The 14,657-nt window shown below is 37.4% G+C and overlaps 1 protein-coding gene across 1 annotated transcript in view; it reads left to right on the top strand.

Annotated features, from left to right (window-relative positions):
* Nucleotides 1–4,822, top strand: part of ADK (adenosine kinase) — an 853,347-nt gene extending 848,525 nt beyond the window's left edge. The window contains exon 12 of the mRNA XM_042780914.1: nt 4,698–4,822. Within this exon, the coding sequence (XP_042636848.1) occupies nt 4,698–4,822 (125 nt within the window). The remainder of the gene's footprint in view (nt 1–4,697) is intronic.
* Nucleotides 4,823–14,657: the final 9,835 nt, after the last annotated feature.

The following is a 14,657-nucleotide window of genomic DNA, read 5'->3' as shown; positions in this document are numbered from 1 at the left end:
TTATTGATAAGTTTGACTTTGTTGCTGTCATTTTGTTATGTGTTTTTTCATGGTGTCCCTGGTTTCTTTGTTCCATATTATTTTCTGTGCTGAGCTCGTTATGTTTATGAATTGTGTTATCATTCCCATTGCTGCTGTCAAATACAACACCCTTTCTTGAGGATAACCCTAAAGAAGATTGGAATAGTAGGGAAATTCCTCGCTATGATTCAGAGCATATATGAAACAACCAACATTATACTTAATGGAGAAAGGCTGAGAGCTTTCCCCTTGAAATCAGAAACAAGATAAGGGTGCCAGTTCTTACCACTTCTAGATTCAATATTGTATTAGAAATCCTAGCCGTAGGAATAACACAAGAAAAAGAGATAAAAGGTATTCAAATTGCAAAAGAAGAAGTGAAATTCTCTCTAGTCATAGATGATGTGATCCTGTATAGAGAAAATTCCAGTAAGTCCCTAGGAAAATTTCTAGAGTTGATAGAGAAATTTGGGAAAGTTGCAGAGTACAAGGTCAACAAACAAAAATCAGTTGGGTTTCTATACACCAGCAATGAGAAATCTGAAATGGAAATCAGGGAAACAAAAGCATTTACAATAGCATCTAGGAGAATAGAATACCTAGGAATAAATCTAACCAGTATGGATGAAGCAGGAAGATATTATGCTCAGTGAAATAAGTCAATCACAAAAGGACAAATATTATATCACCTCACTTACATAAAAAGACAAGAAGAGGCAAATGTATGGAGACAGAAGCTTATTGGTGGTTACCACAGGCAAGAGGGAGGGGAAAATCAGACTGATTAAGCATAGGATTGAGCAGCCAATTATTATCATTGCTGTCAATAAATTGTACACCTATAAAAATTTGAGTTCACAAAAGCTGTGTAATAGATACATTTATAACAATGAAAAAAAAAAAAAAAAAACGTGGCTGCTGAGGCTGCTTATGTACAACCAAATACCTCATGGGATTTGGTTTCTTCATTTGGAGGCTTAGGATCATAGTTTCATAGGACATCCCAGTTAATTGGCCTAATAACATGTTTAGTGCTTCTGTTCTACCTCCTTATTCGTTGTATAGTTCCTGGGGTCTTAAAAGCTTTCAAGCAGCCATCCAAGGCACAACACTTGAGTTCTATTCAGCTGGAATAGCAGAAGAAGAAGGAGAGTCAGGAACAGGAGGAAAATATATTGTAGCTAATTGCCACATGAACAACTGCCTCCTTTGCCACGAGACCAGAACTGGATGGTACCAATAGTGAACATTTTGAGTATAGTAATTCTATAGAAGAATCTGTGATCAAAAAGGGGAAAATGCAGAATAAGATTTCAATTTCTCATAGACTCCAGATCTTCTGGAGCCAAGTTGTTGTTGTTGTTGTTGTTTGCCGTCAAGTCAAACAAGGGAACTGGGTAAATCCCTGAAACTATTGCCCTGAGATAATCTTTAAACTTTTAGCCAAAAATGTCCCCTGATGTCGAAACCGAACAATAATTTAGCTTACCTAGTGAAAAAAAAAAAAAAAAAAAAGGTCTGCCTTGAGCATTATGCTCTTTTAAGAACTATCTATATGAGATCAAATTGACAACAGCACGTTGAAAGATTAGATGGGAGCCTTAGGGGGCAGTGAGTTAATGTTAATGAAAATGCCTCAGAAAAGAAGGGTGAGAATGGTTGTACAACTCAAAGAATGTAATCAATGTCATTAAATTGTACATGTAGAAACTGTTGAATTGGTGTATGTTTGCTGTGTATATTCTAACAACAAATAAAATTTAAGAAAAAACAAAAAGAATTAGAAGACTTAGCAAGAATCTAAAAAAAGAAAGAATGAATGAATGATATTAGCTATAAATTTTTTGTGTCCTTTATCACGTTGAGAAAGTTCCCCTGTTTACTGAAAGTTTTTGTCAAGAATCTTTGTTTGCATTTTGTCAGATGTTTTTTCTGTATCTCTAAGATGACCGATGGTATTTTTTCAACTAATACGCTAAATTACATTGATTGAATTTTTAATGCTTAACTACCGTGTATCCCTAGGATAAATCTACTTAATCATGGTTTATTATCTTTTTTATAAATTGTTGGATTTGATTTGAGCCCTGGTTGCATAGTGGTTAAACTCTCAGCTGCTAGTGAAAAAAGTCAACAATTGAAACCCACCAGCCTCTCCAGAGGAGAAAGATGTGGCAGTCTGCTTTCCTAAAGATTTATAGCTTTGGAAAACCTATGGGCTATATCAGAATCAACTCAACACCAATGCATTTGGCTTTTTGGATTTGATTTGCTAAAATTTTCTTTAGCATGTTTGCATCTATATTCATGAGGGATATTGGTCTGTAGTTTTCTTTCCCAGTTTTGGTATCAGTAATGCTGGCCTCAAAGTATAAGTTGGGAAGTATTCCCTTATTTTCAATTTTCTGAAGAATTTGTATACAATTGCTAATATTTTTCTTCCTTGAATATTTAATAGAATTCACCTATGACATCATTTGAGCCTGTAATTTTATTTATGGGAAGTAGTAGTATTCCTGTTATCTTCCGAAATGAGCTTTGATAGTTTGTGTCTTTCAAGAAATTTGTCTATTTCAGGGAAGGACACAGAGAAGAGGTAACTATGCAGAGGAAGTGGGAAGAAAACTGTTGGATTGTGGGAAATTGTAGTCAATGTCATGAGACAAAGTATATATGAACTGTGTATGGAAAAAGAATTTGCTCTGTAAACTTTCACCCAAATCATAATAAAAATTGAAAGAAAAAAAATTTGCCCATTTCATCCAAATTTTCAATTTTGTTGACATAAAGTTGTTCGTAATTGCCTCAAACCAAAAAAAAAAAAAAAAAACTCACTGGCGTCGAGTGGGAACCAACTCATGGAGACCCCTCCTTGGGTTTCCAAAGCCGTGTCACTACAGTGGTAGATTGGCTAGTGCTGCTATAACAGAAATGCAAGTGGGCGGCTTTAACAAACAGAAATTTTGTTCTCACTGTTCAGGATAGAAGTCCAAATTCAGGGTGCCGACTCTAGAGAAAGGCTTTCTCTTGTGTTGGCTCTCGAGGAAAGTCCTTGTTTCCTCACAGCTTCTGCTCCTGGTCATTCTTCAGGTAGCCCCATCTTTGCTTTTTTCCACTCGCTTGTTCTGTTGTGTGACTTAAAACACACCCTACACTAATCTTGTATCACTAACATAACAATTGCTGATTAGAATTATATGCATAGCCATAGAGAGGTTAGGATTTACAACACATGTTTCTGAGAGACACAGTTCAATTCATAACAATAGTGTTTTCTTATTCTTTTAGTATTTGATTGCTAACCAGAAGGTTAGCAGTTCAAACCCACCAGCCACTCCGTGGAAGGAAGACAGGGCAATGTACTTCCATAAAGATTTACTACCTCAGAAACCTAATGGGGATCACTATGAGTTGGAATTGACTCCATGGCAGTGGTTTTATTTATTTATTTATTTATTTATTTATTTATTTATTTAAATATAGTAATGGCATCTCTCTTGTTCCCTATACTGGTCATTTGCGCCTTATCTTTTTTTTTTTTTTTTTCCTCCCCCAATCGATCTACAAGAGATCAGACTATTTTGGCCTATTTGGACTCCCAGGTCCATCTTCTCAACTCAGAGACTTTTGAGCTCTAAGTTGTCCCTCCCTGTGTTGCATCCTGGTAACTCTTGCTAGGCAATAAGCTAAAAAAAATTTTATAGATCACCTCATTTGTTTTCCCTCTTTCATAGACCCTGTGTTTCCTGATGCACAGTATTTGAAAACCATTGTTTTAATATAATTGTTTTTGTTTTTTGTTTGTTTGGAGGAAAAGTAAATAGGAACCCTTTTTCCATCTTAGTCAGAAGTAAAAACTCTCAACCCTATTTTCTACCTTATCATAATTGATTTTAATGTCAAGCTAGTCCATGGTGCTTGACCACAGAAATTATTTCACTTCTAATTCTGGGCATGAGAGGGAGGTATAGAGTGCTTCATAACTTTCCATTTCCCAAAATTTTACTCAGAGAAACATCCAGATGATAGGATTTTGTCCAAATAGCAATATGTTAGGAATAAAACATACAGCAGAAATCCAAAGGGAAGGAAAGAGAGATAGCTAATTAACTTCTTAGTTGTAAAGACCCAAGGCCAATACTTTTTATATTTTCCTTTTCACTCATAACATTTTAATTTCAAAGCAAAGGGAAAATATCATGGTTCAAACCCACCAGCCACTCCACAGAAGCTTAGAATGACCAGATTGACTTCATGACTAGAAGCCATGAAGTTCATGTCAACTTGAGCTCTTTAGAAGAAATGCTAGGGAAAGCGCATGACATTTAGAGGAAGATCTCTCTAACCCTTGAGAGTTAACCCCTACTATCAAGGCAAAAAGGAGCTCTGGTGGCATAGTGCCTAAGGCATTTGACTGCTCACCAGAAGGTTGGCTGTTCCAACCCACCAGCCACTCTGTGGAAAGAAGACTGGGCAATCTACTTTTGTAAAGATTTACCACCTTGGAAACCCAAAGGGGGTCGCTATGAGTTGGAAGCGACTCAGTGGCAGTAAGTTTGGGTTTTTTTTGCTTTGTCTAGACAAAAGAATGAAATAAGTGCTTGGGCCATTTTTGGTCTGACCCTGTTTGACATTCTGATGAAGTACCCATGTTCTTCTCTTACTTTGTATTACAGGTTTTCTCTCTCAGTTGGTCTCTGACAAGCCCCTGACTGAATGCATCCGTGCTGGCCACTATGCAGCAAGTGTCATTATTAGGCGGACTGGCTGCACCTTCCCTGAGAAGCCAGACTTCCATTGAAGGAAGGACAGGAAACCCAAGAAGCCCAGGAGTACAGACACTGCCTTGATCGCTTCCTGAGAATTCCCATATTAATAAAGAAGAAAATTATCTGCTATCCTTTCCTACTATAATAATATTCATTCTTAATTAGTAGGTTACAGTAATGCTCAGTAGAATCTTTATTCTCTCAATAACCTAAAAATATTATGTTTATTTCTATCATTTGTTAGTGCCACTTAAATGTCAATTAAACAGTAATATAAAATTTTAGTGGAAATTTTTATTTCATTTTCAATTACTCTGTAAATTCATGTGTATTTAGCAAACTATCAATTTTTTTACATTTCTGCTTTGAATACAGATGCAATTTAATAATATGATAGATTTTTAAAAAGGAATTAATTCTAATATCAAACTTTGGCTTTTTATACAAGTATGCTTAATTTAGGAGTATATCTGTGTATGTATATGTATGTATCTATATAGATATAGATATAGATCACAAATATACATGATAAATGTTCAGATAAAGTACAGAACTATTTATCTTGCCAATTACAACAAATCACCTCTTCAGTGCACCTTCAAACCTGTAATAAATTTTGGATAATTAGATAATTTGCCAAATTTTAAATTTATAACAATATTCAAATCATAACTTACACTGACTTATGGTACTCTGTAAGGTACTCTGATGGCATAGTGCCTAAGGCATGTGACTGCTAACCAGAGAGCTGGCGGTTCAAACCCACCAGCCACTCCACAGAAGAAAGACTGGGTAATCTACTTCTGTAAAGATTTACTGCCTTGGAAACCCAGTGGGGTTCGCTATGAGTCAGAATTGACTCAATGGCAGTGAGTTTGGTTTTGGTTTTATGGTACTTTGTAATTTAATACAAATAAAAATTAAAACTTATCATATAAGAGTTTTTCTGTCTTTGCCCTGTGTTCAACAAACTGTGGAAGAAAGATCATTATTTAATATTGGGTCCTGCAATGAGATTCTAATTTGCTGATGGAAATATGATAGGAAAATAATATAAGGCTCCAAAAAATAATAGTATTAGAGTCCAATAAGTCACTAAATATGTATTTTAAGGAAAACAAAATGGTATAATAGAGCTTCTGGAGTAGACTTAATTACCTTGATTACTAGGCTCTTTGAACCTTAATTTCCTTATCTACAAAACAGACAGTAACCTCTAACTACAAGATCATTGCAATTATTTGAGGGTGAATACCCAGTGTAAATGCTTGGTACAATGCTAGTGTGTCATTGTTGTTGTTAGGTACAATCGAATGTTTTCCAACTAATAGAGACCCTATCTGCAACAGAAGGAAATACTGCCCAGTTCTGTGCCATGCTGACAATCCTTGCTGTGTCTGAGCACCTTATTTCAAGCCGCTGTGTCAATCCACCTCATTGAGGGTCTTCTCCTTTTTCACTAACCCTCCATGTTACCAAACATGATATCCTTCTCCAGGGACTGGCCCCTCCTGATAACACAAAGTAGAAGAGATGAAGTCTGGCCATTCTCATTTCTAAGGAACATTCTGGCTGTACTTCTTCCAAGACAAGATTTGTTTTTAATTCTGGCAATCCATATGTTCAGTATTCTTCACCAACACCATAATTCACGTGCATCAATTCTTCACTCTTCTTTATTCATTGTCCAGCTTTCAGATGCATATTTTGTTGTTGTTGTTTGCCATCGAGTCGGCCCCGACTCATAGCAACCCCTCCTTGGGTTTCCGAGGCAGTATCACTACGGAAGTAGGATTGCCCAACCTTCCTTCCGAGGAGTGGCTGGTGGGTTTGAACCGCCAGCCTTCTGGTTAGCAGTCAAGTGCTTTAGCCACTATGCTACCAGAGCTCCTGTTGTTAGGTACCATCAACTCAGAGTGCCTCTATGTACAACAGAACAAAACACATGCATATGAGGCTATTGAAAAACAATGGCTTGGGTCAGGTACACCAGGGTCTTCAAAGTAACATCATTGCTCTTCAACAATTTAAAGAGATCTTTTGCAGAGTTTTGCCCAATGCAGTATGTCATTTGATTTCTTGACTGCTGCTTCCCTGGGTGTTGATTATGGATCAAAGTAAAATGAGATCCTTCACAACTTCAACCTTTTCTCCATTTATCATGTTGCTTATTGGTCCAGCTGTACTTTCTATATTTTGAGGTGTAATCCATACTGAAGACTGTAGTCTTTGATCTTCATAAGTAAGTGCTTCAAGTCTTCTTCATTTTCAGCAAGCAAGTCTATCCCAGGCTGTTAATGAGTCTTCCTCCAATCCTGATGCCACATTCTTCTTCATCTAGTCCAGTTTCTCAGATTATTTGCTCAGCATACAGATTGAATAAGCATGGTGAAAGATACAACCCTGACACACACCTTTCCTGATTTTGAACCATGCAGTATCCACTTATTCTCTTTGAATGACTGCTTCTTGGTCTATGTTCAGTTTCCTCATGAGCACAATTAAGTGTTCTGGAATTCCCATTCTTTGCAACATTATCCATAATTTATTATCATCCATGCAGTCAAATACCATTGCATAGTCAAGAAAACACAGATAAACAACTTTCTAGTATTCTTTGCTTTCAACCAAGATCCATCTGACATCAGCAGTGATATCCCTTGTTCCACATCCCCTTCTAAATCTGGCTTGAATTTCTGGTAGTTCCTTGTCAATGTCCTGCTGCAACCATTTTTTTTAATTATCTCAGCAAAATTTTACTTGCATGTGATATTAATGATATTGCTTGATAATTTCCACTTCCTGTTGGATCACCTTATTTTGAAATGGGCACATTGTTATTGTTACTTTTGTCTAACGGAGTGGAAGACAGCAACAGTCCCCATAGGACAGAACTACACCCACACCTCCTGCAACTTCACTTACTAAATGAGAGCCACCACTTCCTTCTCCACCAATGGGCCAATGATAAACAACCACCAAGAAGAGCCTGACTCACCCTTGGCTGCTCCTCACAAACAGTTAACAGAGATCTAAATACAACAATGCCATGATGTCTCGGAGACAACAGACCATCACAGTCCACACAAAGAAGCAAGATAAAGTGGTAGAAACAAGGGAGCAGGATACAGACCCAGAACACATCCCTGAGGAAGAAGCAGCATTGGAACTCTCTGATAAGGAATTCAAAAGAAAGATATATTTAGGTATCTTCAAAGGATTGAGAGACAGACCAAGGAAAACACAGACAAAACCCTAGAAGAATTTTGGAAGAAAATACAAGAACAAAATGACAAAATAAATTAAAAATTAAAAATGTAGTGGGCACATGGATCTCTTCCAGGTGGTTGGCCAGGCCAATGTCTTCCACATTTCTTGGCATAAGTGAATGAGCATCTCCAGTGCTGCATCTGTTTGTTGAAATATCTCAATGGATATTATGTCAATTCCTGCAGCCTTGTTTTCTGCCAGTTCCTTCAGTGCAGCTTGAATTTCTTCCTTCAATACCATCAGTTCTTGATCAGATGGTACCTCCTGAAATGGTTGAACATTGACCACTTCTTTTTGGTACAGTGACTGTATTCTTTCTGTCTTCTTTTGTTGCTTCCTGTATTTTTTGTTCATTCAGTATTTTGCCCATTGTTGTTGTTGTTATGTGCCATCAAGTCAGACCCGACTCATAGCGACCCCTCCTTGGGTTTCCGAGGCAGTATCACTACGGAAGTAGATTGCCCCATCTTCCTTCCGAGGAGCGGCTGGTGGGTTTGAACCGCCAGTCTTCTGGTTAGCAGTCAAGTGCCTTAGCCACTATGCTACCAGAGCTCCCTAGAAACCTTCAGTGTTGCAACCCAAGGCCTGAAGCAATCAATGCCAAGCATGTTCTTACCTTTTTGTTTTCTAACTCCAGGTCTTTGCACAATTCATTATAATACTTTAATTTGTCTTCTCAAGACACCTTTTGAAATCTATTCAACTGTTTTACTTCATTATTTCTTCCATTTTTTGTGTTCAAGAGCAAGTTTCACAGTCTCTTCTGACATCTATTTTGGCTTTTCTTTCTTTCCTGTCTTTTTAATGACCTTTGCTTTTTCATGTATGAGGTCCTTGATATCATCCCATAGCTCATCTGGTCTTCAGTCATTGGTGTTGAGTACATCACATCTGTTCTTCAGATGGTCTCTAAATTCAGCTGGGATATGCTTAAGGTTGTATTTTGGCTCTCGTGGCCTTGTTTTCATTTTCTTTAGCTTCAACTTAAACTTGCATATTCATGGTCTCTTCCATAGTCAGCTCCTGGCCTTTTTCTGACTGATGATATTGTGCTTCTCCATTGTCTCTTTCCACAGATGTAACTTATTTGATCCCTTTGTATTCCCTTTGGTGCAATTCATGTGTATAGTCGTCATTTGTACTGTTGAAGAAAGGTATTTTCAATGAAGAAGTCATTGGTCTTGCAGAATTCTATCATGAAATCTCCATGGTCATTTTTATAACCAAGGCCATTATTTTCCAGCTACAGATGCTTCTTCGTTTCCAACTTTTGCATTCCAATCACCAGTAATTGTCAGTGCATCTTGATTGCACATTGATCAATTTCAGGCTACGGAAGTTGGTAAAAATCTTTTAATTTCTTCTGTTTGGTGAGTAAATTTGAGTAATAGTAGTATTAACTAACTAGTTTTCCTTGTAGACATGTGGACATTGATATGGGTAATGATATTACCCTATTACCTCAGTATAGATCTTGAAATGTTCTTTTTTGCTGATGAGAGCGACACCGTTCCTCTTTGTCATTCCCAGCATAGTAGACCATATGATTCCTTGATTCAGAATTGCCGGTACCAATCATTTCAGCTCACTAATGCCTAGGACCTCAATCTTTGTGTGTTCCATTTAATTTTTAACAACTTCCAATTTTCCTAGATTCATACTTCGTACATCTCACATGATTATTAATGGATGTCTGCAGCAGTTTCTTCTCATTTTGAGTCATGCCACATCAGCAAATGAAGGTCCCAAAAGCTTTGTTTTATCCACACATGTCATTAATGTCACCTCTACTTTGAGGAGGCAGCAGGAGGAGTCGTATTTTGAGTACCTCCCAACCTGAGGGAATCATTTTCCAGCACTATAGCAGACAATATTTCACTGCTATTCATAAGGTTTTCAGTGGCCAATTTTTCATAAGTGGACCACCATGTCCTTCTTCCTAGTCTGGAAGCTCCACTGAAACTTGTCCACCACGGGTGACCCTACTGGTATTTAAAATTCTGGTGGCATAGCTTCCAGCATCACAGCTACACCTAAGCCACTACAGTATGACAAACTGGCAGATGAGTGGTGAATGCTAGTTCACAGGCACTTAATTATAGCATCTGTTTTTATCATTATGATTGTTGCTGAGGAAGAAAAAAGATAGTATGTGTAAAACTGAACTTGGCCTGTATAAAAGAGTTTGTTTTTTGGTTTTGTTTTATATTTAGGTAGATATTAAAATCTCCTGTATTTGCTTGTCTTTTCTTATTATTATTACTGAACTATAATTCACACACTATAAAATTTACCCTTTAAAAGTATACAAGTCAATGGTTTTAGTATATTCACAGAATTGTGCACATCACCATTATCTAATTCAAGAAGATTTTCAGCATCCCATAAAAAAACCCTGTATCCGTTAGCAGCCTCTCATCTACACACCTCTGGAAACTACTAATCTACTTTTACGTACCTATGGATTTGCCTGTTCTGGAAATTTCATATAAATATACAATATGTGGTCTTTTGTTTTAGGCTTCATTCATTTACTTAATGTTTTCAGTGTTCAGCCATGTTGTAGCATATATCAGTCTTTTGAGGGTTTTTGTTTCTTTGCTTTTTGGTAGCAGCATTAAACAAACAAACAAAACCACCAAGTTGGTGATGCCATGGTTAAACACTCGGCTGCCAACCATCATCAGTTCAAACCTACCAGCCACTCTACAGAAGAAAGATTTACAGCCTTGTAAAATCCATAGGGTAGTTCTACTCTGTCTTGTAGGGTTGCTATGGTGATGATATAACAGCATTATTGAAATATAATTCATAAAGTTGACCTTTTTAAAGTGTACAGTTCAATGGTTTTTAGTATATTCACAAAGATCTGGAACATCATCATTATCTAATTTAAGAATATTCTCATCACCCCAAAAAGAAACCATGTATCTCCTAATTCTACCCTCTCCCCATCCTCTGGCAACTACTACTCTATTTTCTGTCTTTACAGATTTGCTTGTTCTGGACATTTCATATAAACAAAATCATACATTTTGTGTCTTTTCTTTCACTTAGCATAACGTTGTGTAGGTTTTTTTTTTATTGTGATTTGGGTGAGAGTTTACAGAGCAAATTCATTTTCTATACAAAAGTTCATACACATTTTGTTTATGACAGTCTTTGCAATCCCCATAATGTAACAGCTCTCTTGCCACTTCCTCCCTGTGGTTGTCTTTTCCCTGTGTCTTTTCCTATGCATTCCTGCCCTCTAAGCTGTCTCCCTGTGCAAACACTGCCCTTCTAAAACCCCTGGTTGATTTTTCTAAGGAATGTACCTACCTGATGTAAATGTTCACCTTATATGCCTGTCTGTTCTTTGGCTGGAAGCCACGGGACTGAGTTCAATTCAGGCCCAAAGGGTGACTAGGGGCCATAGTCTCAGGGGTTTCACCAGTAAGTCTTGTCTTTTTTGTGATTTTGAGTTTAGTTCCACATTTTTCTCCCACTCTATTCAGGCTGTCCTACACTCATCCCTTTCCAACTGATTGTCAATGGTAGACAGGCACCATCTAGTTCTTCTGGTCTCAGGGTCACTTAGTATAATATTTGAAGTTTATTCACATTGTAGCATATATCAGAAGTTCATTTCTTTTTTATTGACAAATAATATTCCATTGCATGGATATACCACATTTTGTTTATCCATTTATAAACATGGGTATTTTCCACTTTTTGATATTATGAATAATGCTACTGTGAACATTCATGTATAAGTTTTTCACTTATCTTGGGCATAAACCAAAGAGTAGAATTGCTGGTTTTTATGATAACTCAAGGAGTTCCTGGGTGGTACAAATTGTTAAGCACTTGGCTGCTGACCAGAAGATTGGCAGTTCTATTCCACCCAGAATCACCTCAGAAGAAACACCTGATGATCTACTTCCAAAAGATCACAGCCATTGAAAACCCTGTGGAGAGCACCTCTACTCTAAAATGTGGGCCCACCACCATGTGTCAAAATCAACTCAATGGTAACTTGTTTGGTTGGGTTTTCGTTTTATGGTAACTCTATATTTAACTTTTTGAGAAACTGCCAAACTTTTGCATAGCAGCTGCACCGTTTTATATTTCCATGGCAATGGATAAGGATGCCTATTTCACCACATTCTTGGCAACACTTGTTATTATCTGTCATTTTTTTATTATAGCCATCTTAGTGGGTATGAGAGGCACCCTGGTGGTTCAGTGGTTAAGCACTCAGATGCTAACTGAAAAGTCGGTGGTTCAAACACACCAGCCACTCCACGGGAGGCAGATGTGCAGTTGGCTTTCATAAAGATTACAGCCTTGGAGACCATGGGGGGCATTTCTACTCTGTACTATAGGATCACTAAGTGTTGCAATCAACTCAACAGCAATGGGAGTATGGGTTTGGATTTTTTGTTTAATTGTTATGAAGTGATATTTCATTGTGGTTTTTATTTGCATTTCCCTAATGCATCTTTTCATATAGTTACTGGACGTTTGTACGTGTTCTTTGGAGAAATGTCTACTCGGACTCTTTGCCCATATTTTAATTTGGTTGTCTTTTTATTGTTAAGTTGTAAGCATTCTTTATGTACTCTGGACACAAGTTTCTTCTCAGATAGTATTTGCAAATATATTCCTGTATTCGGGTTATATTTTCACTTTCTTGATGACATCCTTTGAAACACAAAAGTTATTCATTTTGATGAAGTCCAATTTATCTCTTTTTCCTTTGTCACATGAGCTTTTTGTGTCATACCTAAGAAACTATTGCCTAATCCAAGATCATGAAGATTTACATCTTTTTTTCCTAAGATTTTTATAATTTTAGCTCTTACATTTAAGTCTTTGATCCATTTTGAGTTTATTTTTTTATATGATGTGATGTAGGGGCCTAAATAAATTCTCTTACATGTGGATGGATATCCAGCTGTCCCAGCACCTTTTTGAAAAGACTATTCTCTCCCCCATTGTATTGTCTTGACCTTGATCAAAAATCAATTAACCGTAAATGGAAGGTTTTATTTCTGGATTCTCAATTCTTTTCCATTGTTCTCTATGTCTATCATTTTGTCAGTCCAGACTGTCTTGAGAACAGGAAGTGTAAGTTTTCCAACTGTGTCCCTTACAGACAATAGTTTAAGTGCTGTTTTTGTTGTTGTTATGTGCTGTCGAGTTGGATCTAATTCATAGCGACCCCTCCTTGGGTTTCCAAGGTGGTATCACTACAGAAGTAGATTGCCCAACCTTCCTTCTGAGGAGTGGCTGGTGGATTTGAACCGCCAGCCTTCTGGTTAGCAGTCAAGTGCCTCCCGCACTATGCTACCAGAGCTCCTAGTTTAAGTGCTAGGGCATCTTTATCTCATGAAAAATACTATGGAATGTCTTACTCTTAGGTAAGTAGGAGGAATATGGACAAACTTTTCCTACTTTTTTTTTAATGAGAAAAAATTTACAACAGGCCTATTAATGGTCAAGTGTCACTCACCAGCTAGGGTTTTCTGACAGTCACCATTTAGAGAGGTTCCAAAGTGTGCTATTTGGCAGTACTTAGCATGCATACAAAATGCATGTAAAATTCTTACAATAAAAGATAGTCATTAGGATATGTGTATATTTGCCCTTGAATAGTGGCATACTCTCTTGTGTTTGTTTTGTTTTTGTAAAGACAAAAGGATAAGTAATGACTAGTCTAGCAGACTAGGGCTCAGGAACCTGTCCCTGACTTCTAGTTAAGGTGTTTTCCTCTGTGGCCTTTTGGAATGGGGAGTGGGTAATCTGGTTCCACTTAATAACATGCTTGTTTAAAAGGTATTTGAGGGAGGACATATAGTACGAATGAAAGCTAATGAAGTTATCAGAAGACTTACGTTCTGGCACCAAACTCGGTTTCAAATAGGTGTGTGACCCTTTGATTCTATGTACTTCACAGGGTGTGGATGCTTTAGTTGACATCTAAAGCATAGTTATATTGTGGACCAGTGATTTTAACAGGCTGCCTCCTTATATGTGTGGGAAGGAGGTTCTTACCTGAGGAGTAAAGCAGAAAGGCTAAGGCATTCATTTGTGTGTCACAGTTTGGCAAATGAAGTAGGCACAGGAAACTAATACCTACATGATCTGGAGAGTTAGAACACTAAGGTAGGCCTAGTCTCAGCAAGTGATCAAGGTTGCCAAGAAACTTTCCATAGGGTGGAAAAGAGGGTGGTACAAACTATTTTGTGTCAGACTGGGTACCAGAATATTAATATCGCGGAGTAAGAAGAAAGAAAAAGAAGAGTGGCTATTGTGTTTTCTTCTAATTCTTACATCCATCTTCATATATATCCTTAAGTACTGCTTTAGTCTATCTTAGTTATGTAGTATGCTATAACAGAAATACCACAAGTGGGTGGCTTTAACAAACAAATTTCTTTCTCACAGTTTAGGAGGCTGGAAGTCCAAATTCAGGGCACCAGCTTTAGGGGAAGGCTTTCTCTCTGTCTGCTCTGGGGAAAGGCCTTTGTCTCTGCAAATTCTATTTCTTGGTGATCTGCATGTGGCATGATGTCTCTCTTCCCTCATCTCTGATTCACTCACTTGTTTAAT

The sequence above is a fragment of the Orycteropus afer genome, unplaced genomic scaffold, assembly GCF_000298275.1.
Source record: "Orycteropus afer afer isolate SDZICR_OR568_19922 unplaced genomic scaffold, OryAfe1.0 scaffold00070, whole genome shotgun sequence".
Lineage (NCBI taxonomy): Eukaryota > Metazoa > Chordata > Mammalia > Tubulidentata > Orycteropodidae > Orycteropus > Orycteropus afer.
The sequence above is the reverse complement of the archived record's forward strand: the minus strand, read 5'-3'. Positions and strand labels throughout refer to the sequence as shown.